This window comes from Lepus europaeus, chromosome 13 (assembly GCF_033115175.1).
Source record: "Lepus europaeus isolate LE1 chromosome 13, mLepTim1.pri, whole genome shotgun sequence".
Taxonomy (NCBI): domain Eukaryota; kingdom Metazoa; phylum Chordata; class Mammalia; order Lagomorpha; family Leporidae; genus Lepus; species Lepus europaeus.
In genome coordinates this window covers 51,540,974-51,568,784 of record NC_084839.1, presented here as the reverse complement: position 1 = coordinate 51,568,784, position 27,811 = coordinate 51,540,974, and the positions used below count along the sequence as shown (strand labels likewise).

General features: G+C 37.6%; 1 protein-coding gene and 1 long non-coding RNA gene across 8 annotated transcripts in view; one reads left to right on the top strand and one right to left on the bottom strand.

Annotated features, from left to right (window-relative positions):
- Nucleotides 1-27,811, top strand: part of CCDC88A (coiled-coil domain containing 88A) — a 153,841-nt gene that overhangs the window by 96,562 nt on the left and 29,468 nt on the right. For 5 of the 6 annotated variants that reach the window (XM_062209460.1, XM_062209462.1, XM_062209457.1 and 2 more), the window contains exons 13-21: nucleotides 1,228-1,412; nucleotides 5,234-5,371; nucleotides 7,392-8,462; nucleotides 9,788-9,915; nucleotides 14,422-14,563; nucleotides 20,333-20,497; nucleotides 23,651-23,812; nucleotides 24,680-24,957; nucleotides 25,188-25,331. In XM_062209460.1, coding sequence (XP_062065444.1) covers nucleotides 1,228-1,412; nucleotides 5,234-5,371; nucleotides 7,392-8,462; nucleotides 9,788-9,915; nucleotides 14,422-14,563; nucleotides 20,333-20,497; nucleotides 23,651-23,812; nucleotides 24,680-24,957; nucleotides 25,188-25,331 — 2,413 coding nt within the window. The remainder of the gene's footprint in view (nucleotides 1-1,227; nucleotides 1,413-5,233; nucleotides 5,372-7,391; nucleotides 8,463-9,787; nucleotides 9,916-14,421; nucleotides 14,564-20,332; nucleotides 20,498-23,650; nucleotides 23,813-24,679; nucleotides 24,958-25,187; nucleotides 25,332-27,811) is intronic. The other variant, XM_062209459.1, reaches the window with a different exon arrangement.
- On the bottom strand, nucleotides 1,288-14,456 carry LOC133772678 (uncharacterized). Of its 2 annotated transcripts, XR_009867802.1 has the most exons (4): nucleotides 14,406-14,456; nucleotides 7,157-7,212; nucleotides 5,529-5,580; nucleotides 1,288-1,373 (listed from the first exon to the last, which is right to left on the bottom strand). It is a non-coding gene; the product is annotated as an uncharacterized LOC133772678 (long non-coding RNA). The 2 variants fall into 2 exon arrangements; XR_009867801.1 differs by lacking the exon at nucleotides 7,157-7,212 and having other exon boundaries at nucleotides 14,406-14,436.

Genomic DNA, 27,811 nt, shown 5'->3' with positions numbered 1-27,811 from the left:
ATGCTTGCTTGCATACCTAATTTTGAAGAGGATGTGGGGTGTCTATATAATGTTATGTTGTTTGCTTTTTACGAAGGGGAATTTCAAATATGTACAGAAGTTTACAGATTTAGATACGCCCTACAATATATTTATCCATTTCCCTTCTTGAAACTTAGGACTTCAAAATTAAACTTAGGTATCATATTTCATTTTATAAATCCTAGTATTTTTACATGAGTAAAATCTTAATGAGTCTGCTAGTATAGCATTAAAAATAATTAGTTTTTACCTACTAGATGACATTTACAGAAGTAGGCAAGTTTCCTTATTTTTAAAAATGTGATGCTAAAATCTAATTACAAAGATGATTTCCCTTGGCAAAATAGATCAGATGTTGCTCTTCACACATAGGCTTAGAATGAATTATTCACTTATATCTAGTCATGTTGAAAAACTTGCCCTCAATTACCTTGACTTTCTCAGAATCATACTAGGATTCTTCCTCAGACTGCCTTCCATTAATTTTTGAAAATGTGGCATAAGATGTGCTTTTTTAAAATTAATTTATTTGAAAGGCGGAATGAAAGAGAGAGAGAATCATCTTCCATCCATTAGTTAACTCTCCCTCCAAATGGGCACAATGGCTGGGGCTGGTCCAGGCCTAACCCAAGAGCTAGGAACTCCATTCTGGTCTTCCACATGTGTGACAGGAACCCAAGTACTTGGGGCATCCTCCACTGCCTCCGCAGTGACATTAGCAGGGAACTGGATTTGAAGTGGAGCATCTGGGACTTGAACCAGTGTGCTGATATGGGATGCTGATGTTGTGGGTGGCAGCATGGCTCATTGTGCTACATCCCTGTATGCACTTTTGTTTCTTATTTGAGTTGCACAGTAACCATATGAGATGAAAAAGGCAGTAACTATATTTATAAAAGTCACCTAAGATTCATTGCATTGCATTAAAGTAACTTGGTCATTGTCAGATAGTTAATTTCTTATGGAACTGGACGGAACTCTTTAATGTGATTTTTGTGTTGTTTTTTTTCCACCAGCATTCTATGAATGTGTTAAAAGTTAAGGGTTTAGCTTTTTATCTGTTTTTTTTACTGTAGAGTCTTATATAACCTTTTTTTTTTTTTTAATAAAGTTAAGGTTCAGACAATATAGTGCATTTACCCTCAATATTTTTAATCATAAGAAGTAATCATGGATTTACCAATGACATGTTTTTCAATGTTATAGCACCACAGAAATCCTTGGGCCATGAGGTGAATGAGTTGACATCAAGTAGGTTATTGAAGTTGGAGATGGAAAATCAGAGTTTGACAAAAACTGTAGAAGAGCTTCGGAGTAGCATGGATTCTGTAGAAGGCAACACTTCCAAAATACTGAAAATTGAGAAAGAAAATCAAAGGCTGAGTAGAAAGGTAAATTAAAATGTAATGTTTATTATAATATTTAAAATTATATGCAAAAGTATAAATAACACAGTTTTCTTTTTCTAAGGTACCATTACTACCGTTTATTTTTAACCTTTCCTTATCTTTTTTTTTTAAGGTTTATTTTATTTTATTTTGAGAGACAAAGTTACAGAGAGAGGTAGAGACAAAGAGAGGTCTTCCATCCTGTGGTTCACTCCCCAAAGGGCAGCAACAGTCAGGGCTGGGCCAGGCTGGAGCCAGGAGCTAAGAGCTTCTTTCAGGTCTCCCACGTGGATGCAGGGGCCCAAGGACTTGGGCCATCTTCTCTTGCTTTCTCAGGTGCCTTAGCGGGGAGCTGGATTGGAAACAGAGTGTCCAGGACTCAAACTAGCCCCATATAATATGCCAGCACTGCAGGGGCCAGGTCTTTGACCCACAGCGCTGGCCTCCTACTACCATTTTAACTTACAGAAATTTTCAAATATTTGTAAATGGAAATGAAGCAACCCCATACATAGTTTTTAACTTCAACAATTATTGACTTATAGCCTATCATATTTCATTTCTACCCCCTGTCTACTCTCCTCTTATAGTCTATCATATTTCATTTCTCCTCTTATAGCCTATCATATTTCATTTTCTAGCCTATCATATTTCATTACTCTCCTCACAACCTCAAATAATTTTGAAGCAAGTCCTAGATTTTGATGCACATCCTAGACATTATACTTAACATTTCACCAATAAATATTTGAGTATATAGTTCTTAAAATAAAGCATTCTTTAAAATAAGAAAGCAATGACATCATACTTGAAAAATGAATAATTTTTAATGACATTAAATTTTTGGTCATTATTTCGATTTCCCCAGTTCTTTGTTTTTTATATTTTGTTTTAAATTTGAATCTAGATCATATCAATACATTCAATTAATTTCTGTGTCCCCTAAAGTCTGTTTATTTTAGTCTTTAGGTTCCCTCATTTTTCTTACCAATTTTTCTATTGAGAGTACTATTGTTTTTCTGCCAGATTTTTCCCACCATCTAGATTTTGATGATTGCCTACTTCTTGTATCACATAACAACTTCTTTTGCTTCCTATATTTCTTTGTATGTAGAGGCTTAATCAGATTAAATTTAATTTTCAGTAAGTTTTCATAAAAAGTATTTGTGTTTTAATGGGAAGGCAGATGTCTACTTTTTTTCTCTTTTAGAGGTGTTGTCATGGAAAATCAATGCTTATAACAGTTGATTAATTAAAGGTTAATATCTTGATATTACCACTGTATCATTCCTTCATAATTTGGTGGTTGGATTAATCACAATAAACAAACTTATTTTGAAGAACTACTGATTTTTTTTTTAAAGCTATTAGAGGAACAGCTCATATGGGAAAAGCAAGATAAATGTTTCTTTCCATTTATTTTCATGTTTTCAAATAATGAGTCAGTTGTCTAATATCCTCCTGAGATAACTCATCAGTAAGATTGTTTTAGTATAATGAAATCATAGGTTTAAAAATATTTGAAATGTTTTAATCCAGTAAATTTTTTTTATAGTGTTACAATGTGGCTATTGGGAGTCTCTTTAGAAACTGTGGGATGCTCAGATTGATTCAAGGCTCCTGACCTGACCTAACCCTGGCTCAGTTCTGGCTGTTGTAGGCATTTGGGGAGTGAACCAGTTAGTGGAAATCTCTCTCTCTCTCTCTCTCTCTCTCTGCCTCTCTGCCTTCCAAATAAATAAAAGTTAAAAATGTAAAAAGCTGCTTCTTGAATCCTTATGACACATCCTTTGCAGTTTTAAGAGCTTTGTTGCTTTCTGACATGACAAAATGTTACAGACTCATCATTTAACATTTTTTCTCCTGAACTGGAAGTCCTTGTTCCTGTTAGTGTAAAATGGTATTTAGAAACTACAAATTAGTATTATGAAAGCTGAATTTTAATTATCCTTTAGTTGAGCAGAAACATTACCATAATGTTAAAGTAGGAGACATCATTTAGAACTTAGAATCGTTTTGACTGTCATTGTTAATTGGTCCTGTAAGGTATAGTTTCATTTTGAAATTAGCTTTGAAATCTAATTAATAAATTCTTAGTCCAGCAATTTTTGCTCAATTTATTGTATGAAAGATGTTTAACTTGAGTCCTATTGATGTAAAACGACAAATGCACTCAGTTAAATAACTTGTTTTGTATTTCCATCTATAATGGGAGACCCAGACTAAGCAGTTATTAAAAGCTAAAAGCTTCCTAAACATGTTAATACTGAGTTACCAACTAAGATTTGTGACTTGATGCTTTTGAGATGTTACTGAAAGATTGTTTTCCATGTATAGTTATCTTCCACTGAAGTTAAGATAGAAAAGTTCAACTTATTTCAGGGTTCTTCATGATTGACAAAAGGAATTAAGTAGCATTTAAACTTGAAATAGAATACCTTATAAAATCTCCTTGGTTTTTTTTTTAAAGATTTATTCATTTATTATTTGAAAGGCAGAGTAGCAGAGGCACAGAGAGAGAGAGAGAGAGAGAGAGAGAATCTTCCATCTACTGGTTCACTCCCCAAAAGGACGCAACAGCCAGAGCTGGGCAGATCTGAAGCCGGAAGCCAGGAGCTTCTTCTGGGTCTTCCACGTGGGGGCAGGGGCCCAAGGACTTGGGTCATCTTGTACTGCTTTCCCAGGCCATAGCAGAGAGCTGGATCAGAAATGGAGCAGCCAGGACTTGAACCAGGGCCCATGTGGGATGCAGGTACTGCAGGTGTTGGCTTTATCTGCTACACCACAGCACCAGCCCCTCTCCTTGATTTTTTAATTACCTGGTTGGAATACGATATATAATGGAGCATTGATAGTTTAGAATATTTGTATCTTGAATTTGCTATTCCAAATTTAATATGCACCAGCACTATTATATATTTTTAATATGTTGTTGAAAGTAAGTGTACACCTGGCCGGCGCTGTGGCTTAACAGGCTAATCCTCCACCTTGCGGCGCCAGCACACCGGGTTCTAGTCCCGGTCGGGGCGCCGGATTCTATCCCGGTTGCCCCTCTTCCAGGCCAGCTCTCTGCTGTGGCCCCAGGAAGGCAGTAGAGGATGGCCCAAGTGCTTGGGCCCTGCACCCGCATGGGAGACCAGGAGAAGCACCTGGATCCTGGCTTCGGATCAGCGTGATGCGCCAGCCGCAGCGGCCATTGGAGGGTGAACCAACGGCAAAAAGGAAGACCTTTCTCTCTGTCTCTCTCTCACTATCCACTCTGCCTGTCAAAAAAAAAAAAAAAAAAGTAAATGTACACCTAAGATGAGTCTTTGCTACAGCTTTCTTCTTTTTTCTCTAGTATTATCTTCTCTTTTTCTCTTTCCTTTTTATTTTAAACCAGTACCTTCTTGTTTGCTCATTAAACTTACACCACCTGATTTTCTTCTTTTCCTTTATATTTTTTATATTTTTCCTCCTTTTTGCTCACTGAAACTCCTTGACTAAATTTTATAAATCCATTCAAGCCAATCTATATTATATGTATTTGATTTCAGTAAGATATTATGGTCCTCGTGTAGCATGTTATTATCATTTATTCAGCTGAATTTCCCTTTGTATTTAGAAAAAGGAATTGATGCTGAAACATGCAGAAGATGAAAAGACAATCATGTGCATACTTTATACAGTTTACTAGAATTATCTTGGAATGTTGCTTGAATTTCTATTCTCAGTTCTTAAATTTCATCATATGTATATTAAAACTATATCAGTGATTATCTTCTATTTTGACATGTTCTATTGATAACTATTTAATGTATTCTTTGTGATTTTTTCTTCTCTAGGTTGAAATGCTTGAAAATGAGATTATTCAAGAAAAGCAGAGTCTTCAAAATTGTCAGAATTTAAGCAAAGATCTAATGAAGGAGAAAGCTCAGCTTGAAAAAACAATTGAAACACTTAGAGAAAATTCAGAGAGACAGGTTCATAAATTTCTTACTAAGAAAGCAATATATTTTAAATGTGTTAACAGAGGTTATTTTAAAATATATGTAAACAAAATGTTCATATAGCATTGAAGGGAATTATTTTAGATTTTTTTTTTTTTTTCAGATTTTAAAGTAATTACAGCAGTCTGACCTTATTTTCAGTTTTGCCTTCTGAGGTTTCAGCTTGATTTACGCTCAGTCACCTGTAGTTTGAAAATATTAAAGGAAAATAAGTAATTAAACATTAAAGGAAATAGATAATTCATAAAGTTTTAAATTAGGTGCCGTTCTCAGTACTGTAATAAAACCTCATGATAGCCTACTCTATCCTGCCCAGGACATACATCATCCCTTTGTCTGGCTTGTTTATACTGTATGCTACCTGCCCATTTATCACTTAGTAGCCATTTGGTATCAGACTGACTGTCGTGGTATCACAGTACTTCTGTTCAAGTAACCCTTATTTTACTGAATAATGGCCCCAAAGTGCAAGGGTAGTGGTGCTGCCAAAAACAACTACTTCTAAGTGAAAAGCTAAAAAGTTCTTGACATAATAAGGAAAGAAGAAACATTGTATGCTGATGTTGCTAAAATCTATGATGAGTAATTGTTACTAATCTGTTAGTATGTATAATTTTTAAATTTTACCATATGTATGTATAGGAAAAAAGAATAGTATATCTGGGTTTCAATTCTATGATTTCAGGCATCCACTGAGACCCTAGATACATTTTTATATCCTATGTGGTTTAGGAAAGTTAAAAGGGAGCTTAGGATTTTTAAATTACCAATGTGCTTAGTAAGCATCTAGTATAAAATTTTTCAGTAACTGTACTCTCACCATAGTAAGAGAGAGTAGCGTAGTGACAGCACTCATTTGCAGTACTTCACATTTCCTTTCCAGTGTTTATTGGTCATTTGTATTTTGTTCGAGGAATCTAAGAACTAGATAAATTGGTTGACATGGCATTTTGAAATATCTGTTTTCTTTACTTGGTTTATATCATCAGATATAGCTCCCAGACCACCAATAAAAATACAGGTTTCTCTGGAACTTCAGAACAAAACTTCCTTTTTTTTTTTTTTTTTTGACAGGCAGAGTTAGTGAGAGAGAGAGACAGACAGAGAGAAAGGTCTTCCTTCCGTTGATTCACCCCCCAAATGGCCACTACTGCCGGCACTGTGCCAATCCGAAGCCAGGAGCCAGGAGTTTCCTCCTGGTCTCCCATGCGGGTGCAGGGCCCAAGCACTTGGGCCATCCTCCACTGCCTTCCCGGGCCACAGCAGAGTGCTGGACTGGAAGAAGAGCAACCAGGACAGAATCTGGTGCCCAAACTGGGACTAGAACCCGGAGTGTCGGCGCCACAGGCGGAGGATTAGCCTAGTGAGCCACGGCGCCGGCCCAGAACAAAACTTCTAGACTTGAGTATGAATTTCCATTTTACAAGCTTCTCAGGATTAGTTAGCACACTGAATTTTGCTAACCATGACATTAGGCCATACTATAAACTAGATGCCATAGTTTTCAATAGTGTTATTTTAATGTTCTCTATTTAGAATTCTTTTGGGAAAGGAATATACACATGTATATTCTCATACACACACATAGTATATATTTACTGAGGCCCCACTGTATAAGCATTCTAAAAATTGTTTAATAAAAGTAAAACCTTTTGTCCTCAAGGAGCTATATGCATGTGTGTCACCTATATTGATACTTGAATTTGAAGCATGTAATTAGAAATAATCTGAAGATCATTTTTGATTAATGGTACTTACGTATCTCTTAATCATTGCTTTAGATTGTAATCCTTAAACACATGAACTTTGGTGACCTGGTGATAAATGTACACAGTGGTCTTTGAGTCTTTATTTTCAGAATTGAAAGATAAAAAAAATTCCAGTACGTTTTTATTTTCTTCTGGCCCTGTTAGTTTTTGAAAGGTAAAGCCATGTAATTCAAAATACTTTCTGCTCACAGTATTTTAAAATTTTTTTCCTTCTTTTGAATTAGATTAAAATGTTGGAACAGGAAAATGAACATCTGAATCAAACGGTGTCTTCCTTAAGGCAGCGCTCCCAGATAAGTGCTGAAGCAAGGGTGAAAGACATTGAAAAAGAAAACAAAATTCTCCATGAATCTATCAAGGAAACAAGTAGCAAGCTAAGTAAGATTGAATTTGAAAAAAGACAAATTAGAAAAGAATTGGAACATTATAAAGAAAAAGGAGAACGAGCAGAAGAACTTGAAAATGAGTTGCATCATCTTGAAAAAGAAAATGAATTGCTACAGAAAAAGATAACTAATTTAAAAATTACCTGCGAAAAAACTGAGGCCTTAGAACATGAAAATTCAGAGTTAGAAAAAGAAAACAGAAAACTAAAGAAAACATTGGATAGCTTTAAAAACCTTACTTTTCAGTTAGAATCTCTTGAAAAAGAGAATTCCCAACTTGATGAGGAAAACTTAGAACTACGAAGGAATGTGGAATCTTTGAAGTGTGCAAGTATGAAAATGGCTCAGCTACAACTAGAAAACAAAGAACTGGAAAGTGAAAAAGAGCAACTTAAGAAAGGTTTGGAACTCATGAAAGCTTCTTTCAAGAAAACAGAACGCCTAGAAGTTAGCTACCAGGGTTTAGATACAGAAAATCAAAGACTTCAGAAAGCTCTTGAGAACAGCAATAAAAAAATCCAGCAATTAGAGAGTGAGCTACAAGACCTAGAGATGGAAAATCAAACATTGCAGAAAAACCTAGAAGAATTAAAAATATCTAGCAAAAGACTAGAACAGCTAGAAAAAGAAAATAAATCATTAGAGCAAGAGACTTCTCAACTGGAGAAGGATAAGAAGCAATTGGAGAAGGAAAATAAGAGACTCCGACAACAAGCAGAAATAAAAGATACTACATTAGAAGAAAATAATGTGAAGATTGGAAATTTGGAAAAAGAAAACAAGTCTCTATTCAAAGAAATTGGTATATATAAAGAATCTTGTACTCGTCTGAAAGAGTTAGAGAAAGAAAATAAAGAACTTGTGAAAAGAGCAACTATTGATATAAAAACTTTGGTTACATTACGTGAGGTAAATATATTCACCTAAGTTTAAGGCAAATTTTTTTATAGTTTTAACTCAAAGTTTTTTGGAACCCACCAGTAACTTGCAGCATCTTTTTTGTAATTCAGTACAATTTCAGAATTAGAACTAGAAACAGCTTCCAAGTTTCCTACATCTGTTGATCTAAAAATTACATATAAATTATTATTTTTTAAAAAATTGTAGTAATAGGGCTTCCTTTTGACTTATTGACTTATTACATTGTAATTTTAAACTTTGATTTCAACATAATATTAAAATATTTGATCAAGATTCCTTTTGAATGCTTAGTATAATAGGAAGCAAGACAGCAACCATTTACTGAGTGCTGCCAAGTACTAGGCTAACTTCATGTAAGTTACATAAGTTTCTGGAGTGTTTATAACTACCTTTTATAGGCATTTAGAAACATTAAGTAATTTGTGCAGGATCACAGAAAATAAAGGACAAAGTTGGATTTCTGTATTTAAGCCTAGATCTTCAAATTCCAAAGCCCCTTGAATTTTTACCTCTAAGCCAGAGAATTCAAATCAGATTTAACTTTAAAGGGCAACACTGATCAACTAGTACTTGTTGGATTTACATATTTAGAGGAATTCAGAAATTTTGGGGACTAGATTGGCAAAATATCCTCTGAAGCACGTTTGATTCTTTTTTTAATTTTTATTTTCTTCCCATCCCTTTGGAATACAGTATGTGATAACCTATTAAGTTTGATTCAAAAGTATCTTATTAGCATTCTGAGGAAAATCACATTGTGCATTCTGCAGTTCTGCTGAAGAGGTGATGAGAGGGACCTTTTTGAGATTTTTTCCTGTTCTGTAGTCTTACAGAAATGAACAACTGACTCCTTGTACCTGAAGCTCTAAGAACATCCTCTAGTCCTTCAGATCAATACCTTAGGCTTTTCCCACTGGGAGAGGGGGAGTTATGGTCAGAGAGGAGCATTGCTTCCAACATGTTCAAAGGAAGAAATACGCACTGAAGTTCTAGCTTATGAGTATGCACTGAATGAGTATGTGGGGTTTTTTCCTCACAGTTTTCAAAGCTAAGGTGTGTATTCATAAGTAAAGTCTCTCCTTTTTATTTTTTAACATTAAAAAAGTTATTAGAAAAAGAGAAGAAGGAGAAAAGTGTTTCAACTAGGTTGTAACATTGGTTGGTTGACTATAAAGGTAAAGTACAACAACATTTCTGTTTTTCCTTTCAACTTGCATGTTTTACTGGATGGTAGTAATCACAGTCTTGGCTTACTTTCTTAGATGTTTATGTTCTTGACTCTAATGTGAGTTGTATATTCCTTTCAAAATAAGGATTTGGTGAGTGAGAAATTGAAGACTCAACAAATGAACAATGATCTTGAAAAATTAACTCATGAGCTTGAGAAGATAGGTTTAAATAAAGAACGACTCTTACATGATGAGCAAAGTACTGATGACAGGTGAGTGTTAGGTCTAATTTGGCAAACAGTTGAAATTATTTTTGCTTGAACATTAATGTTCTAACTAGATATTTATGTGTTTTACCCTGTTGCTGAGACTTTTCTTTAAAGACAGTTCTATAATCCAAAGGCAATCTAATATTGATAGAAGAAAAACTAAAATATAAATACATTAACAGAACAAGAAAACAAGATACTACTTAGGTAGCCAGAGATCAGAGGCCCCAGTGGCCTGTGAAGATAGAGTAACAATGTATTAACCACAAAAATGTCTCTCTGTCCTAAAATAACAAGTTAAGCAGATTATTTGTTTGAATCATTAACTTAAATGCCTCAGTTCTTTGATGTATTGTTTGCCAAAATGTAGACTGGAAGAAAAATGAAGGAAAAGTATGTAGCAAAGGAAAATATACTGAGAAGCAATTAAAGTAGGAAAAAATGTGGAAAACTTGGTCCTAACACATACTTAAAAAAGACAAAAACTCATGTATCCTTTATTTATTTTTTTTTTTAAGATTTGTTTCTTTATTTATTTGAAAGGTATAAAGAGAGACAGAGGCAGAAACAGAGTTCTTTCTATCCGCTGATTCACTCTCCAAATGGCCACAATGGCTGGATCTAAGCTGATCCGAAGCCAGTAGCCACGAGCAGCTTCTGGGTCTCCCACATGGGTGCAAGGGCCCAAGTGAAATCGGACAAGACCCCCTAAAATTTACACTGAAATGTGGCCCCTTAAAGTTCCCTAGAAATGCTATCCGGGGTGCCGCATGTACTACCAGAATTTGGGGTGCCATACGATTTCACCACAGACTTATTACTAAATCCTCAATATTAATAAGCCCAAGAGGGTTCTTGCCTAATATTTAGAGAAGAATTCTAAATACTGGCACATATAAACGAGGCAGCATGGTACGTTTTAAGCTTTTATTTAGTGAGAAAGATGCATAGGAGAGTGAGAGCCTTATTTAGGAGAGAGAGGTGAATAGGGGTTCATACTGAGCACCAGGAACCAGCCACGTGGATGAGCATCTAAGCCAGGAAGCCTAGAGCATGTGGCCCGAAGGCCATGTGCCCTGGAGGCACGGGGCTACAGCAAGCCCCCTCCTGACAAGAGACCAGGGAAGAAGAGTCGGCCGGGCCAAACCGTGTACAGCTTTTAACTCACTTCCAAAGGGGAGTGGTTAATTAACCTGATTGGCTGGTGGGCACCCAGGTGTGGCCAGGTAGGGGAATGAGGCCACTCAGGGGCGTGGCAAAGGCATCAGGTAGGGGCATGAGGTCACACAGTGGCATGGCAAAGGCGTGGTCTTCCAGTTCACAAATCTAACAGTTTTAGCCTGTATGTCTGCCTACTTCACAAGGACTTGGGCCATCTACTGCTTTCCCAGGCCATAGCAGAGAGATGGATTGAAAGTGGAGCAGCCGGGACTTGAACTGGTGCCCATATGGAATGCCCGCACTGCAGGGGTGACTTTAACCGCTATGCCACAGCACAGGCCCACCCTTTATTTTTCAAAACTACCAATATACATTTAAAGGGAGTTCCTGTACTCTTATGGTAATTACCAAGCAGACTAATTTTCAAGTAGTCTACTATCTAACATTCAGCCATATGGTTCCAGCTAAAATAGATGTTGTGTGTTTTTAGGAATATTGTTTATGTAGTCTAGACTTTACCATTGGAATATTTTATTATATGAGTGATTTTATTATTTACTCATTGTTACCTTGTATCATATTGTATTATACCTTATATAAGAAAAAATGCTGATTATGTGAGACTTAATATAATTTTGAGATTATTCAGAGACAGTAAAATAGACATGTTTAAAACATTTCCATAGTGAGGATAAGTAACTAGAAGTATTTGCTCTAGCATTCAATTCAAGTGCAGAACCATTATTGGATTGGATTAATTATGTAAATGTTTCCTGAGGAAATACTTTATAATCAATCAGAAGTTAATTGCCAACTTAGTTGACTTTTTTAATATACATACTGAATATATATAGCTTTTTTTTTTTTTTTTTTGAGAGGTAGAGTGACAGGAGAGACACAGAGAAAGATCTTCCATCTACTGGTTCACTCCCCAAATGGCCACAATGTTCAAAGCTGGGCCAATCAGGAGCCTATTCCAGGTCTCCCATGCAGGTGCAAGATTTATTTCAGGGGCCGGTGCCGTGGCTCACTTGGTTAATCCTCCACTTGTGGCACCAACATCCCATATGAGTGCCAGTTCTAGTCCTGGCTGCTCTTCTTCCAGTCCAGCTCTTTGCTGTGGCCCGGGATGGCAGTGGAGGATGGCCCAGGTGCTTGTGCCCCTGCCCCTGCATGGGAGACCAGGAAGAAGCACCCAGCTCCTGGCTTTGGATTGGTGCAGCGCCTGCCGTAGCGGCCATTTGGGGGGTGAAACAACGGAAGAAAGACCTTTCTCTCTGTCTCTCACTCTCACTGTCTATAACTCTACCTGTCAAATAAAATTAAAAAGAAAATACTTATTTTAAAGGCAGAGTTACAGAGACAGAGAAATCTTCCATCCACTGGTTCACTCCCCAGACGGCTGCAGTGGCCAAGGCTGGGCCAGACTGAAGCCAGGAGTTTCCTCCAGGTTGCCCACCTGGGTGCAGGGGCCCAAGAACTTGGGACATCCTCCACTGCCTTCCCACACTCACTAGCAGGGAGATGAATCAGAAGTGGGGCAGCCGGGATTTGAGCCAGTGCCCATATAGGATGCTGGCACGGCAGATGGTGACTTCACACCTTTCGCCCCAGCGCCGGCCCCATGATCACTCTTTTAACAGCACTTTTCCTCTGTCTTCTCTTTCAGTGTAGTTATTTCTTAGGGTGATGTTTTCACCCATTTTCTGCATGCTAAGCATTCCCAGCTGTCATCTTCTCAGAGATCCTTATTTATCTCTGCTTACTATACACCTTTATCAGGATAGTCCAGAAGCATTTAAGGCATCACAAATTCAGCATATGCAAATCAGACTTGGTAAATGCTTTAAAATGTTGACTTGAGCAAGTAACAAAATGAGTTTTATCCTGTAGTCAGTAAACTTAAATCTGAGCAGAAAATATTTATGTAAAAGTTAATTACAGTCAAGCAGGATGTTAGGAATGTATAAGAAAGGATTAGGTGTAAGAAATGGATTCATCACGATCCTTGGTTTATGATATATTCTCCAACTGTGTTGATGTACTGTCCTGTTTGTAACAGCAATTTAATGATATAATTACTCATGTATCCACCATTCAGATAGGTAGCAAGGACAGTGACAGTCCACATCTATCTGCCTCTTGCCACTGAGTCACAAGTATCCTGTGTCATGGGTATGGCATTTCATTTTTTTACTGTAGCTACTATGTGCCCTTAAGTCAATCTTCAGTAAATTTTAAATCTTAACTGTTCACATGAGTTCTTGAATAAATACTTTTCTTGATGATTTAAACATTCCACCTATGGAGCTGGCACTGTGGCATAGGCAAAGCCTCTGCCTGTGGCGCCAGTATCCCATGTAGGTGCCAGTTCATGACCCGGCTGCTCCTCTTCCAATCTAGGTCTCTTCTTATGGCCTGGGAAAGCAACAGAAAATGGCCCAAGTGCTTGGGCCCTTGCCCTGATGTGGGAGACCTGGAGGAAGCTCCTGGCTCCTGGCTTCTGGCTCCTGGCTTTGGATTGGCCCAGCTCCAACTGTTGCAGCCATTTGGGGAATGAACCAGCAGATGGAAGACCTTTCACTCTATCTTTCCCTCTCTCTGTGACTCTATCTCTCAAATAAATAAATAAAAGTCTTTAAATAGTCCATCTACTTCTATAAGACTATAAATTCTAGCCTTCCAAAACTAAAAGGACTATATTAGGATTTAGATCTTCCAGATTGTTTTTTTGAACATTAATTGTTGCCGTTTGACACATAGACTATGGTTTAGAACTCTGCTCATTCTTATTTCTGTTGCTTCATGACCAGAAAGAGTTTTAAAGGAGAAGTGGATCAGTTAGAGATGGATAATTTAATCTAGAAACAAATTTATTTATATATACAATATATATAAATAATATATAATTATATATATTAAATATAAATATATATATAAAAGACTTTTGGAGTGTACAATTGCCTAGCAGTTAAAATTCCTTTGTTCCATATATGAGTGCCTGGTGGATTCTAGCTTCACACCAGTGCAGACCCTGAAAAGCAGCAGGTGATGGCCCAGCACCATTGCTGACACTCACATGGGTGACCTGGATTGAGTTCTTAGCCCCTTGCTTGGCCCAAGCCAAGTTGTGGCTGTTGAAGGAATTTAGGGAATGAAACAGTAGATGAAAGCTCTCTCTTTCTATGTTTGTGTGTCTGTCTGTTTCTCTGCCAATCTGTCTCTTGAGTAAATAAAGGAAAAAAGGAAAGACTTTGTAAGACTCACTTATAGCATTAGTATCTGTGGTCATAATTTTCTTTAAAAATAATTTTAATGATGAACTATATTACCTTTATTCTTGAATAGTAGGTACAAACTTTTGGAATCAAAATTAGAATCCACTCTTAAGAAGTCCCTTGAAATAAAAGAAGAAAAAATTGCTGCTTTAGAAGCTCGATTAGAAGAATCCACAAATTATAACCAGCAGTTGCGCCAAGAACTTAAAACAGTAAGTGATTTTCTTGGATAGAATTTAATTGACATTTATTTTATAAATATGGACAGAGAAGTGTAAAGAAGAAAATAAATGCAAATATCATTTTATTAATATTCTATGTCTTCCTTTTTTATAAATCTTTGTTTAGATAAGCTATAATTTATTCAATCTTATGTGTGTAATATCCTTTATGTAGTTAGGACATATCAGAATTATAGAGATGAGAGGGGGGTTTGACAGGCTTATTTCATTGATAAAACTCTTGAGTGTTATATAGGTAACTTCCTGTTGAGAATCCAGGTTAAAATTTTGTTAGAGATATAAATGTATGAATGTGAGGATACCAAGTAGAGGAAAGCAAGTGACCTCATGGATTTGAGGTCTTCTGTACATCTGCTTCTTGGGTTATTTGGAATTAGTGAAATAAGCACAACAGAACTGTTTTCCCTAAGTAAATTGAAACATAAAGAACTTGCCCATTCTATAGGGTTAGGAATGATTTGTTCTCCTTTTTATCATCTCTGCAGTGCCACTAAGAGTGGGCTTAATGTCAGCTAAACACTCAGATTGACAAGATTACTGCAGACCACATTAGAACCATTGTATTTAGAACACTGTAAGAAATGCAAGTAAATAGCAGGGCATTGTCAGGTATCCCTCTTCCCACTAAATGGCTGTTGAAGTGCAAGGTAAGATTAACTTTGGATGTGTGTGAGATAGTTGTCCTGGCTTTGAGATCTCTTGCTCCACAGCAGTCATTATGTGTAGCAACTCCAAAGACATAGATTTAAGAACTCTATATAAAGCACATACCAGTTATGAGTTGGCTACACTCAAACGAAGTTTAGATATATGACTTTCTCTTGGGTATTTATAGTTCTCCTAGTCCAGAAACAGTTTACCAGCCAGGGATCATTTTTTCCTAAAAACATTGTTTGTTGCATTTTAAATACAGTACTCTTTTTTTTAAAAAAAATCAGATTGCTAGAGAAACAATTGATCAAAGATGAATTTATCATGCAGAAAGGGAAAATATTTTGTTCACCATCTGCTGATACCATCGTTGCTATTTGTCACAGTCTTTGCTGGGGCAGGGAACAGGGGAGATTGTACAGGGGTTCTTCAAAAATTTCATGGAAAATATTTTTCTTATAAAGTTATATTTATTTTTATTTATTGAAACACAAGCATAGAGATCTTCCATCCACTGGTTCACTCCCCAAGTGGCTGCAACATCTGGGGGTGGGCTAGGCCAAAGGTAGGTGCCAAGGAACTCTGTCCAGGTCCCCTGCATGGTTGTACTTAAGCCACCACTGTCTCCTAGTGTGCATATTAGCAGGAAGTTAGAATAAGAAGTGGAGCTGGGGCCGACGCTGTGGTATAGCAGGTAAAGCCTACAGTGCCAGCATGCCATATGGGCACCAGTTCAAGACCCAGCTGCTTCACTGGATCAGAAGTCCAGCTCTCTGCTTTGGCCTGGGAAAACAGTAGAAGATGGCCCAAGTCCTTGCGCCCCTGCACCACAGTGGGAGACTCAAAAGAAGCTCCTAGCTCCTGGCTTCAGATTGGCGCAGCTCCAGCCATTGTGGCCATTTGGGGAGTGAACCAGCCAATAGAAGACTTTCTCTCTCTCTGTCTCTCTCTCTCTGTTTCTTGTAACTGCCTTTCAAATAAATAAATAAATCTTAAAAAAAAAAAAAAAAAAACCGAGACTCAAACCCAGACACTCTAATAATGGGATGTGATGTGGGTGTACCAAGCAGTGTGTTAGTTAACCACTGCACCAAATGCCTACCCCTTAACTCCCCTTCTTAATAAAGACATGACTCTAGATCTTTTCTAAACCTATTTTTAAAAATCTTGTTGAAATTAGTGTCAAACAAGAGACTGAAAATGATATCACTCATCTATTGTTAGGGTATTAATAGTAAAAAATAAAAATAAAAAAACCTGGAAAATGAGTGTTGGACCTCTCAGTTGTAGAGATGCCCACTTGCTCGAGAGGACGCCCAAAAATCCAGACTCCAGACCAGTTGATGCAAAAAGCATGAGGTATTTATTGTACGTTTGCGCAAACGGGCCCCCACCTAAGGCGGTGAGGAGCCCTGAGCGGCAGTTTCACACAGGTTATATAGTCAACAAATTAGCATATGGGATTGGCCGGTTCGGAGGGACAATTAGCATACCGGAAAGTGCTGAGGAGAGTGCTGAGGGAACCAGCTGAGGAGAATGCTGAGGAGAGTGCTGAGGGAACCAGCTGAAGAGAATGCTGAGGAGAGTGCTGAGGGAACCAGCTGAGGAGAGTACTGAGACTCTCCGAAGGGGGAGTGGCAGCTCTGCTCTGGGCATGCCTAGAGGTTCTCTAAAGGGGATAGACTTTTTCCTTCCCAGAGAACGTGCCCGCTGGACCCTGGGGAACATCTAACCTCTTAAGAAGCCCCTGATATCTGCCCAGGCCTAGTTTCTTGTCCCTCTCCCCCATAAGGGTCCTTCATGAGGACCCCAGAACACCTGTTAAATCTCTTCCCAAGCTTACATTAGATCCATTTTGGCATATTTTTCCTTTAGTTTTATCTCATTTTTTTTATCTCAGTGGTAGCAATATTAGTTTATTACCAAGTTATAGGCTTTCATAAGTTTCTTACTAGATACGAACTATTTCAAGCATTTTTATCCTTGTCCTAATATAAACTTTGGAATGTGATAAACAAGATAAATGAGTGATTCAGGGTAAAAATGCTAATAATAAGTTTAAAGAGATTTATTAAGTTGAATTTAGCATTTTTTGGTCAAAGTAAGGTGAACATGTTGTCAATACAGTAGTCGCAAGACAATAATTTATATTATCCAGGATTTTTTGGTATAATTGCAACCTATGTTATGAGAACCATTTCAACACTAAAAAATCTTGTAGAAGATATATCCTTGATTAAATATTAGAGTTATCATATAAATAGGATTAAGTGTTAAGTTGGTCATGTAAATAGGATTAAGTGTCTGGTAATAATAGATAGAATTAAAAAGGAGTGAATGCTCCAACATGCGACAGACTCATGGAATGCAGACTTATAGAATGACAATTGCTGTAAGTAGAACCAGCCCTTAAGGCATTCTGGTCTGGCTGAAAAGCCCCCATGAGCATTTCAGGCATGGAAAGCCAAGACACTATTGCAAAAAATGTCCTACATGAAGCACCTCTCTTGGTGAGACCCCACTGGATAGAAGTGGTTATCAAAGAAGAAGGTACTTTTCTCTGAAGAGGGGAGAGAACTTCCACTTTGCTTATGGCCCTGTCTAAATACTGACAGAGTCTGTGGACTCAAAAGACTTCCATAGCCTGGACAGCTCATTTCAAAAGCTCGGGTGATCACTGATGTCATACATAAGAGTGTTAATTGTTAAATTAACAACAAGGGGGCCGGCGCCATGGCTCACTTGGTTCATCCTCCGCCTGCGGTGCCAGCATCCCATATGGGCGCTGGATTCTATTCCCGGTTGCTCCTCTTCCAGTCCAGCTTTCTGCTGTGGCCCAGGAGGGCAGTGGAGGATGGCCCAGGTGCTTGGGCCCCTGCACTCGCATGGGAGACCAGGAAGAGGCTCCTGGCTCCTGGCTTCGGATTGGCACAGCGCCGGCCATAACGGCCATTTGGGGAGTGAACCAACGAAAGGAAGACCTTTCTCTCTGTCTCTCTCACTCACTGTCTATAACTCTACCTGTCAAATTTTTAAAAAAATTAACAACAACAATAACTGCACTAACTTCCCATGCAGGACCTCTGTCCTCAAAGAGTTGTATTATGAGAGCTAACAGTAAAACTTGTTCTCAAAGATTTATTTTGTTATAGTGTATTAAGTGGAGGATATTCTTATGTCTCATAGGTTTTAGTTATGCCTAAATGTCCAACTCCATTGCTTATTTTCTTAGGTGCTTCCTTAATTAATGGTAAAACTTGTTCTCATGGACTAACTCTCTTGTAATGTACTAAGTGGAGGATATTTTTATATTTCTTCAAAGTTTTAAGTTTTTAAAAAGTGAAATTAACTTTGAGATGCAATGATATTGAACAGCCCTTGTCTTGACTGTTGAGGAACAGGTTTTTTTGTTTTGTCTTTCATGTAAATTGTTGAGCTCTTTACTTAGTATAGAGTTGATCTTCTGTGTATAAAGTTAATTGAAAATGGATCTTTGTGAAGAGTGAGACTGGGAATGGGAGGAGGAGGAGAATGAGAGTGATTGGGAGGGTGGGTGTGGTGGGAAGAATCATTATATTCTTTTTTTTAATTTTTTTTTATTAAACTTTTATTTAATGAATATAAATTTCCAAAGTACAGCTTATGGGTTACAATGGCTTCCCCCTCCCAAACCTTCCCTCCCACCCACAACCCTCCCCTTTCCCGCTCCCTCTCCCCTTCCAATCACATCATGATTCATTTTCAATTCTCTTTATATACAGAAGATCAGTTTAGTATATATTAGGTAACGATTTCAACAGTTTGCCCCCATATAGCAACACAAAGTGAAAAAAATACTGTTGGAGTACTAGTTATAGCATTAAATAAGAGTGTATAGCAAATTAAAGACAGAGATCCTACATAATATTTTTTTTAAAAATTAATTTTCTATGCCATCTCCAATTTAACACCAGGGTTTTTTTTTTTCATTTCCAATTATCTTTATATACAGAAGATCGATTATATATTTAGTAAAGATCTCATCAGTTTGTACCCACGCAGAAACACAAAGTGTAAAAATACTGTTTCAGTACTAGTTATAGCATCACTGCACATTAGACAACACATTAACGACAGATCTCACATGGAATGTAAGTACACAGTGACTTCTGTTGCTGACTTAACAATTTGACACTCCTGTTCATGGCGTCAGTAATCTCCCTAGGCTCTAGTCATGAGTTGCCAGGGCTATGGAAGCCTTTAGAGTTCGCTGACTTTGATCTTATTCCGATAGGGTCATAGTCAAAGTGGAAGTTCTCTCCTCCCTTCAGAGAAAGGTACCTCCTTCTTTGATGGCCCCGTTCTTTCCACTGGGATCTCACTCACAGAGATCTTTCATTTAGCCCTTAAGGCATTCGGATCTGGCTGAAGAGCCCATGAAAGTATTGTAGACATGGAAAGCCAAAATACCATGGGAAGAATCATTATATTCTTAAAGTTATACTTATGAAATGCATGAAGTTTGTATTCCTTACATAAAATATTTTTGGGAGAAAAAAGATATATGCTTGGATTGCTCACTCCTTATAAGGTAAATTACAGTATTTGTGTATGGATCAAGCAGACATTTTTATTACTATAGTTCATTCTAGGCAGCACATTTTTCTTAAGAGGGAACACATATATAGTTATCACCTTAAGTTTAGGTATCTTCTTAAAACTAATTATTGACATGCCAGGTCTTTATTTGTCCTTTACATAGGAGTTTGTGAAATTTCTAAAATCATTATAGATAAGTTCTAAAAAGAGTTGTTAGTATTTAGCAACAGATCTGTGTCCAGTTCATCTGTTCTTCAGAATAATTTTTCATCACAGAAAGTAGGATTTAAAATTACTAAATATATTATAGAAGCATGGCACATAGGAAAGTTTATTTACATTTCTAGGAGGAAAGGATTTATATTTTTAAAAGCATAAATTGTGACGATAATCATGATCATCATACATAATTACTTATCATATTTTTTCAGTGTCTCATACTCACCAGACCAATGCAGAATAATTGTGAGAAATATTACTTTAATGATTTTTTTTCTCATTAAATTTTAGGTGAAAAAAAATTATGAAGCTCTAAAACAGAGACAAGATGAGGAGCAGATGGTACAGAGCTCTCCTCCATTATCCGGTGAAGATAATAAATGGGAGCGAGAAAGTCAGGAAACAACCAGGGAACTTCTCAAAGTTAAAGACAGGTTAATTGAAGTAGAAAGAAATGTAAGTAGTTTTAAATTTTTAGTAGGAATAAATATTTTTAGAAATAAAGGGTTGTTGGTTATATTTGTCTTAGAAAGTTAGAAATTTTGTCTAATCTGATTTTGTAGTTTTGTCTGTTTTATACTTTCTTCCCTGAATTGTTTAATAGCAAATGACTGAAGAACTAATAATTTTTGTATTTACCCTCAAATAAATCCATCAGAAAATATTGTCATATCTATCTTGGAGGTACGACTAGTAATGCTTGTATATTTGCCAGTATTGTATTTGCTGATATAGTACTTTTTCATTGTAAATTTTTTTTTCCTGTTCTGAGATATCCTTTCTACTGTCAGCTATCTCTCCTATTCACTATAGACTATAGGAAACCCAAACTGAAGTGCTAAACTATAATAGTATTTTACATATATAATTGAAGTGTCAAGATGGCATTTATAAATGTGTCAGTATTTCATATTTTTCCAATGTAAATATTTTACCCTCTTATTTGAACAAAGGAATACAAGAGAACAATACTACAACCCATCTTAAACAGCTCTGATTTTAACATGTGAATCAAATCATGATGTGCCCACATGTATATATAGCTTAAAAGTGAATGTTATCGGCAGGCGCCGTGGCTTAACAGGCTAATCCTCCACCTTGCGGCACCGGCACACCAGGTTCTAGTCCCAGTTGGGGCACCGGATTCTATCCAGGTTGCCCCTCTTCCAGACCAGCTCTCTGCTATGGCCCGGGAAGGCAGTGGAGGATGGCCCAAGTCCTTGGGCCCTGCACCCGCATGGGAGACCGGGAGAAGCGCCTGGCTCCTGGCTTCGGATCAGCACGATGCGCCGGCCGCAGCGGCCATTGGAGGGTGAATCAGCGGCAAAAAGGAAGACCTTTCTCTCTGTCTGTCTCTCACTATCCACTCTGCCTGTCAAAAAAAAAAAAAAAAAAATTGAATGTTATCTTTGTCTTCTAATATAAAACTGATCTGTTGTGATAATCAGTGTTAACCTTTTGTGCATAATGCACAAATAGGCCTTTTGCATATTAAAATGTTATTTTTTTTTAAAGATTTTATTTATTTATTTGTTTGAGAGGTAGAGTTACAGACAGTGGAAGGGAGGTACAGAGAGAAAGGACTTCGTCTGTTGGTTCACTCCCCAAATGGCCACAACGGCTGGAGCTGCACCAATCCGAGGCCAGGAGCTGGGTGCCTCTTCCTGGTCTTCCATGTGGGTGCAGGGGCCCAAGGACTTGGGCCATCTTCTGCTTTCCCAGGCCACAGCAGAGAGCTGGATTGGAAGAGGAACAGCCGAGACTCGAACTGGCACCCATATGGGATGCCAGTGCTGCAGATGGAGGATTAACCCATTGCGCCAAGGCACTGACCCCTTAAAATTTATTTCTGTTATCTGGTGGGTTTTTTGTTGATGCCTTTTTAAGATTTTTAGTTATTTTCATTATATTTGAAAGACAGAGATAGACAGAAGAGAAAGCTTCTATCCACTGGTTCACTCCCTATATTCCCACAATAACCAGGACTGGGCTGAATCCAGTAACCCAGAATTCAATTCAGATCCCCCTTGTTGGTGGCAGGGACCCAAATATTTGAACCATCACTTGCTGCCTCCTAGGATGTATGTTAAGAGGCTAGAATCAGGAGAAGAGCCAGAACTTGAACTTAGCACCCTGATAAGAGATGTAAGCATCTCAGACAGGGTCTTAACCACTGCACCAAAAACCCACCTTTGTGTATAGTTTTTGATGCTAATTTTTTAATGAATTTTTAAAAAAGATTTATTTTGAAAGAATTGCAAAGAGAGGAGAGACAGAGAGGTATATCTTCCATCTGCTGGTTCACTTTCCAGATGGCCCCAGAAGCTTCTTCCAGGTTTCCCATGTGGGTGGCACAGGCCTAGGTAATTGGGTCATCATCCACTGCTTTCCCAGGCCATTAGGAGGGAGCTGGATTGGAAATGGAGCAGCCAGGACATGAACTGATGCCTATATGGAATGCCAGTGCCATAAGCAGCAGCTTTGCCAGCTGTGCCACAACTCCATGAATTTTTATTTAGAAGTAATCCAGAGTATATAATACCCATGACAAGCATTAATATATGTCACTAAATAGAATGATCTGTGATTTGTATAATAATTCACCTGTTTGTAAAATTGAAATATGGCTATATATACTAGAAAAATTGAAATAGTACATTTCATTTGGAGATGCTCCAGAAGTCCTATAGTTATAAAGTTTTAATGAGTGTTTTATACTGGGAAAAAAGTAACTGAAGAAAATATGTACCATCTGTTAGGTCTGTTATGGACTAAATTTTTTAAACAGATGGTTAAGATTGTTCCTGTAAAACTGTTTCTCTTCCAAGTATTTGTGTTTGGAAAATGCTTTGTTTTGCCACTACCCCTGGGATTGCCACTCACTTCTATATACATTTGCCTTTAGGTAAATTAGGAAAGTTACACGCTCTTAGCTGAACATTTATTACTTTTGATGGTATTAAAACCATAAAACTGACAACCTCATTCTAGTTTCTTTGTTAAAATATTTATCTTTAGAATGGAATATTTTCAGGATATTACAAAGCAGACAGGACAGCTGCAGCAGTATATTAGGATTTAGTATTATTTTCTTTTTTAAAGATTTATCTGAAATGTAGAGTTACAGAGAGGGAGATACAGAGAGATCTACCATCCTCTGGTTCACTCCTCAAATGGCTGCAGTGGCCAAGGCTGGGCCAGGAAGAAGCCAGGAGCCAGGTGCTTCTTCCAGTTCTCCCACCAGGTGAAGGGGCTCAAGGACTTCAGCTGTCTTCTGCTGCTTTCCTAGGCATATAAGCAGGGGGCTGTATTGGAAGTGGAGCAACTGGGACTTGAACCAGCATCTGTATTGGATGCCGATGCTGCAAGTGGCAGCTTATTCCACTACACCACAACACTGGCACCTGATTAAATTTCTGTTTGAAATTTAGGATAGATAGAATGTTGTAATTTTTTTTTCTCTTTTAAGATTGTTGGGTGTGGTTTGAGGGGGGTGGATTATAGTGGTAATAAATGTTGGTTGTCTAAAATTCTAGTATGAATATCTGTTAGAATATCATTTGATGTTGCTTTTATCTTTATACATGTATTTTTTTTTTTATTTTTAAGAATGCTACACTGCAAGCAGAGAAGCAAGCATTGAAAACTCAACTGAAGCAACTTGAGACACAGAACAATAATTTGCAGGCTCAGATTCTTGCACTTCAGAGGCAGACAGTGTCATTACAAGAACAGAATACCACTCTGCAAACACAGAATGCCAAGCTTCAGGTTGTAATGTGATATTTTGTGGATATGCAGCCAAACTCATGAATTATGCTATTGAAATAAGTAATGTTATACTTGGAAACATTGTTTATTAGTGTGTCCATTTAATAATTAGTTGAAGACATAAAATATTTTTGGGCCATTCCAACCTATCAAACATTAGCATTTTGTTATATCAGAGCCTCAAAATATTAATTAAATAATCCTCTCGATAAATATAAATACATAAAGATAATTTATATTTAAAGTCTTTGTATCCTTTCAACAGTTGATAAATAGCCACAAATATTTGCTTTATGGTACAATTGCAGCATGTAATTCCTTATTTTATTTTTACAGCTTTCTTATCAGTTTAGCTATTAGAGAATAATACAACATGGGACTTGTCTTTACACTTGCTCTTAGCTCAGAGGATCCATCTTTCACATAGCACTGCCACAATCTTTGAAATAAAAAAGTCAAGTTGGAAGAGTGCAACTCTGAAATCTCTTAAAGAGCCAAAAGAAGTTCCCTCTCAGAATCTAAAAGTTTTCTTTCAATTCTTTTCCAAGTGATAAGTTTGACTTGGACTCTCAAGAAATTTTCTAAAGTAATTTTTCAGTTCTGTGAGCTCCCAAGTTATAGGAGTGATAATCTAGCAATTTAAATTCTGTACTTTTTAATACGTTGAATACAAATGGTTGCTAATCAAGTGGTTGCTAATAAGTTTTCTTTGAAATACATTCAACCCAAAGGATATAGGAGTATATATACTATATGTATCTGTATACCAATTAGAGTTTCTTTAAATTAAAATTGTAATTTTAATTTTTAAACAAGAGCAATATGAACTATTTTTCTTATATCTAATAACAGTATACATTCTTATAGGTTGAAAATTCTACCCTCAATTCCCAAAGTACTTCACTTATGAACCAGAATGCACAACTCCTAATCCAGCAGTCTTCTTTAGAAAATGAAAATGAATCTGTAATCAAAGAGCGAGAAGACCTCAAATCTCTCTATGATTCTCTGATCAAAGATCATGAAAAGCTGGAACTTCTTCATGAACGGCAAGCGTTAGAGTATGAATCTCTCATCTCTAAACATGGAACTCTTAAGTCTGCTCATAAAAATCTGGAGGTGGAACATAAAGACCTTGAAGACCGGTAATTTATTATATTTTGTTGTTAATTTGAAAACAGTTTTCCTCTGGCATTATAATAAATTTTGTATATTAGCCACATCCTAGAAATAATTTATGTAGGAAATTTATATAAATTTACATGTGTTTTATGTGATACTTACTAATAAATTTCTTGTTTCATTCCTTTCTGAAGTATTTTCTTTTGTGGAAAAACTATAAGCCAAATACCTAACCTTTTTTTTTGTTTTCCAGTTACAACCAGCTATTAAAGCAGAAAGGACAGTTGGAAGATTTGGAAAAAGTGCTCAAAGTAGAACAGGAAAAAATGCTACTTGAAAACAAAAATCATGAGACAGTAGCTGCAGAATACAGAAAACTTTGTGGTGAAAATGATAGGTATTAAATGAATATTTTTAAATTTTAGTTCTGTATTATTCTTTATATCAGAAGTATATAGTATCCTTTTTAATTGAGAAAGAGAAAGCTCCCATCTTCTGGTTCACTCCCTCATTTCCAAAACAATCCCCAGCTGGCATCAAAGCTGGGAACTAGCAACTCAATCCTAGTCTCCCTTTTTGGTGTAGAAACCCAACTATTGGCTTTTTCTCCTTCTGTTGTCTCTCTCCTCCTGTCTCCTGACCAGTTTTGTCTCCCACACTGTTCTCTTTTCTCTTTCTTCCTTTCCTTTGCCTCAGTCCTGCACTCGGCACCAGAGGCAGCTGCAGGCACCACTTATAAGTTTTGATTTTTCAAGCCCCTGGGGTGTCATTCAATGGAAGGTACAAGAGGAAAAAAATGCTCCCAGCCAAGAGTTCTTACCAAAACTTCCTACTGGTCAACATCTTGGAAGGCAACCAGTGATGGCTCAAGAGCTGTGGTCCTGGCCACCCATGGGGGGAGACCCAGATGGAGTTCCAGGCTCCTGATTTCATCCTGGCCAGCCCCTGCTGCTGTGGCCATTTGTAGTTGAACCAACAAATAGAGGAAATCTCTCTGTCTCTCTGCTTTTCAAGTAAAAAGAAAAAAAGAAACCCAACTATTTGAGCTCATCACTGCTACCTCTTAAGGCCTCCGTTACCAGGAAGCTACAATCAGGAGTTGGAACCAGGCTTGATCACAGGTGCTGTGATGTGGCATACAAGTATCTTAACCAGTGTCTCTATTGTGAAAAACAGAATAGACTATTATGATTCCTTTTCTAGTAAAAAAAGAGAAAAAAATTTTTTTAGAAGACCCCATAGCACTAAACAAATTATTCAGCAAAATCATGCAGCTACTTATGAAGTCACTGAGATAAAAACTTAGTTTTTGGGTCTGGTGCTGTGGCACAGAAGGTTAATCCTCTGCCTGCAGTGCCAGCATCCCATATGGGTGCTGGTTCTAGTCTTGGCTGCTCCTCTGCCAGTCCAGCTCTCTGCTAATGGCCTGGGAAAACAGTAGAAGATGGCCCAAGTCCTTGGGCCTCTGCACCCACACAGGAGACCCAGAAGAAGCTCCTGACTCCTGGCTTCGGCTCGGCCCTGCTCTGGCCATTGTGGGAGTGGCAACGTGTGGCCTGTCTACCCTGTGTGGCCATCTAGAGAGTGAACCAGCAGATGGAAGAACCCTCTCTCTGCCTCTGCCTCTAACTCTGTCTTTCAAATAAATAAATCTTAAAAAAAAAAAAAAAAAAAAAAAAAACTTAGTTCTTTTCCTTTTCATTCTTTCTCATTTTATTCAACTAAGGTTTTAAAGTCAAATTATATATAGACTTTTCTGTATCTTTATGACATTTACCTTCTTAGAGACAGAATGTAATTAAACCTGATTGTTTATATCTTTATTTCTACTACTCTGTTATACCAGTTCCTGTCTTTTGAAAACAGTATATGTGATATGTGTGCAGCCTCATAATTTCCTGATTGACTTATGTTTTCAGCTATCTTTTGCATTTATTAACTTACGTTGCCATGAGGCAATTATTTTTCATTGAAAGCCTTAAGAAATCAAAACTTGCCTACTATAATCAGCCTGCTTCACAAGGATACATTTTTTAAAGCTTCCTAGAAACCTTTAGAGAGTTAAACAGCTTAAACTTTTTTTTTTTTTTTTTTTTGGACAGGCAGAGTTAGAGAGAGAAAGAGAGAAAGGTCTTCCTTTTCCATTGGTTCATCCCTCAAATGGCTGCCACAGCTGGCGTGCTGCACCGATCCGAAGCCAGGAGCCATGTACTTCCTCCTGGTCTCCCGTGCAGGTGCAGGGCCCAAGCACTTGAACCATCCTCCACTGCCTTCCTAGGCCACAGCAGAGCTGGACTGGAAGAGGAGCAACCGGGACAGAATCCGGTGCCCCAACCGGGACTAGAACCCGGGATGCCGGCGCCGCAGGTGGAGGATTAGCCGAGTGAGTGGCGGCGCCGGCCAACAGCTTAAACTTTTGCATTCTACTTACACAGCCATAGCTGAGGCATTGAAAGGTACCACATGGAATTCAAATAGAAGTCATTTATTTAGTATTTATCATACTGTTAATGTAATACCATCTATTTTTAGAATTAAGCTTCTATTTTCCTTTTTTTCAGTTTTAAAAAATATTTATTTATTTGAAACGTAGAAGGGGGGGGTGGATCTTCTATCTGCTGGTTAACTCCCCAAATGGCCGCAACAGCCAGAGCTGAGTCCATCCAAAGGCAGGAGCCAGGAGTTTCCTCCAGATCTTCCATGAGGGTGCAGGGGCCCAAGGATTTAGGCCATCTTCTACTGCTTCCCCAGGCCATAGCAGAGAGCTGAATCGGAAGAGGAGCTGCCGGTACTTGAACCAACATGCATATGGATTGTCAGTGGCTTTCCTTGCTATGCCACAGCACCTGCCCCACTTGTACTTTCCTTTTATTTGTT